This window comes from Clupea harengus, unplaced genomic scaffold (genome assembly GCF_900700415.2).
Source record: "Clupea harengus unplaced genomic scaffold, Ch_v2.0.2, whole genome shotgun sequence".
Classification (NCBI taxonomy): Eukaryota; Metazoa; Chordata; class Actinopteri; order Clupeiformes; family Clupeidae; genus Clupea; species Clupea harengus.
The window spans coordinates 5,001-8,005 of NW_024880844.1; the positions used below are offsets into that span (position 1 = coordinate 5,001).

At 45.3% G+C, this 3,005-nt stretch overlaps 1 protein-coding gene across 1 annotated transcript in view; it reads right to left on the bottom strand.

The window, feature by feature from the left end:
* Positions 1-1,820, bottom strand: part of LOC122132692 — a 3,262-nt gene extending 1,442 nt beyond the window's left edge. Inside the window, 1 exon segment of the mRNA XM_042707304.1 lies at positions 1-1,820. This exon segment is cut by the window's left edge and continues 957 nt beyond it. Within this exon segment, the coding sequence (XP_042563238.1) occupies positions 1-1,705 (1,705 nt within the window). The 5' untranslated portion in view covers positions 1,706-1,820.
* Between the last annotated feature and the right edge of the window lie 1,185 nt (positions 1,821-3,005).

The window sequence follows — 3,005 nt, forward strand, 5'->3', positions numbered from 1 at the left end:
GCACTTCGTAGATGGTGAGAAGCCACATAAGTCTTTGGAGTAGGCCATGTTGGTAGATCCAGCACTTATATTTCCCAGGCAGGCCAGACTTGTCAATTTTGTTCAGCCATTCTTCAACTTGTTTTAAAGTGCTGGAGATGCTGTTTTTGTCTGACAGGGAATCATCATACCACTTCCCAAGGCATTTAATAGGGTTCCCCTGGATGTTCGGGATCACTTCCCCTTGAACAAGTAGCTTGAACTTCTCAGTTGTTTTGCCCTTTTGGATCACCAGACATCTTGATTTCTTGGGCTTAAAGATCATCTTCGCCCAAGTGGCCATACGTTCTAGTTCCGCCAGGACCCATCTTGCCTGTACATGGGTTGGTGTTATGACGGTAAGGTCATCCATGAATGCCCTGATCACTGGCTGTTGGCTTCCTGCAGCAGTCTTCGGTCCTCTTGACTTTGTACTCGCTGCGGTGATGATCAGGTTCATTCCCATGACGAACAAGATGGGAGAGATGGTACACCCGGTTACTATTCCCTTCTCCACTGGCTGCCACTTTGTTGTAAACATGGCTGACTGGAATCGTAGCTTGATGTCTCCCAAGTAGCCGGTGATCATGCCCTGGATGTGATGTGGGATGTGGTAATGGTCCATAGCCACTTGAATCAAGTTATGGGGGATAGACCCGTATGCGTTAGCAAAATCAAGCCAGGCAACTGTTAGGTTCCCTTTCTTCTCCTTTGCTTCTTGGATAAGTTGGCTGAGGACCCCCGTGTGCTCCAAGCACCCGGAGAACCCTTCGATCGCGCCCTTCTGGATAGAGGTGTCAATATATCCATTCTGGCACATATACGTGCTCATTCTTCTGGCAAGCACGGAAAAGAAGATCTTACCCTCCACACTGAGCAGGGAAATGGTTCGAAACTGGTTGATCTGTGTGGATCCCCGTTCTTTTGGCACAAAGCATCCTTCTGCCCTTCGCCAGCTTGTTGGGACGGTTCCTTTGGACCAGATTACCCGCATAAGCTTCCACAGCCTTCGGAGGAGCTTGGGGCATCTCTTGTATACTTTGTAAGGTATACCGCTGGGACCTGGGGCCGAAGATGATCTAGCATGCTTGACGACCTCTTGAACCTCTCTCCATGATGGAAAATCTATGTTTAGGGATGTTGTTGGTGGATCGATGGTGCCGAGCCCGTGATCTTCTGCTAAGGCGTTGTTTCTTGATGGGTCACTGAATGACTCTTCAACAAACTCCTCCACCTCCTCCTTGGAACTTGTTAAAGTCCCAGACCTCGCCTCTCCCAAAAGTGATTTGGTGTAGGGGTCTTTTATAAACTGGGCTCGTGCAGCTTCCTGTTTTTTTCGCCTCTGCCTTAACCCCTCCGCTCTTCTTGCTCTGATGAGCTGCTCGCGGAGGTTGGCTGTCAGTTCTTTTATTCCTTCCTTTTCTTCTGTGCTTGCCAATTTGAATTGCTTCTTCAGGGTTTTAATCTCCTTCCTAAGTTGTTTGATCTTTCTTTCTCTTCTATTCTCCTGATTTTCTCGTCTGCCTTTGTTCTCTCTCCTTGGCACTGTTCCAAACCGTTCTTTTGCCAAGCTATAGGTGATGGCTGTCAGTGAATCCTCCTTTCTTTCTGCTGATCCTGCTTGAGCTGCCTCAAGCACCTTGTCCAGATCTTCATCGAGCATGGACCACTCTTTGGTATCACACATCTTAGGCCACTTGAGTCTCTCCTTCGTTGGCTGGGGTGGGCTTTCTGGGATGGCATTTGGGGTTCTCCTTGTGTGCTCTTGGGGGATTACATGCACTGAGAGATCTCTAGGACTATGGTGTTAAAATAACAGCTTCAAAATAATGTTGGTGGTACACTGACTTGTGTTACCGAGAATGAAGTTTGTGACACTGCCACAGCACGGCAGGTACACCTGGTATTGCACTATGTAACTTTGGTGGACAGGGCAAGACACCTCTCGCAAATGCTTAATGCTTTATGGCACCACCTCACGCAACAACAACTAGACCCATCTGCTAGCTATAAAAAGAAGCTAGCGCAGTGTTCTCTGTATAGACATCATGGCAGAGGCAACAAAGAAACTGAGGAAGATGTTGTCGGATGAGGGGAGTAAGAGAAAAAGAAAAAGAGTAACCGAGCAAGAGAAAGAACAAGAGGCAGGCTTTTACTCGTTGGCGAGAGCTAAAAGAGGCAGAAGGATGCAAGTCAGATGCTGAGCTGGCCTTCTTTCTGTTAGACTTGTCAGTAATAACGTATTAACTGTCTTGCTGTCTTGTGTGGCGCTTGTTTGATGTTTGGCTGTGTTAGGAAAATTGTCAACTCGCTAGTTTTTCATCATAAACATCCCTGCCAATGTTATTTTTGAAATAATGCGACGTAGGCTGTAACCTTATCAGTGTCATCCCTGTCTCGTGGAGATTTGTATTTTATCCAGATGCCCAAAGTCATTAACCTCAGTTCCGTCCCAGGCTAACATCCAAATAAATTAAAAAAGTTTGATCAGTCATTGCCAATCTCAGGCCAAATAAGCCTTGGAATTTTGCAACCTACAAAACCGAACTCAGCTACCTTGTAATACATTACACTGTCCAATATATATTATGCACAATATATGCCTTTATCATGTTGTCAACAACATTTTTATAAGGTTACACATACTCCACATTCAAATTCTTTTTATGTTATTCTTTTGGTCATGTTATCATCGCCGATGTCACAATAAATAAAACTATGCAGAGTCATATTTGTGTAAAATCTTGTAACATTACTCTACCTTGTCAGTCAACATGCTTCTTTGGCTTCTGGCGTTGTCTTTGCCGGTTCCATATCCTTCAGCTTGTCAACAAACTGTCCATGGGGGGGTCTGAAAGCGCGATTTGTATTTACGACAGTAGTGTAAAAGTGAACTACACTCCACAATTTTAGGGGGAGCTCAGTAGCAAAAAATACCAATTCTCGCATAATGGGGCTTTAAGCTTGTTAAAAGGACAACTTTCTAA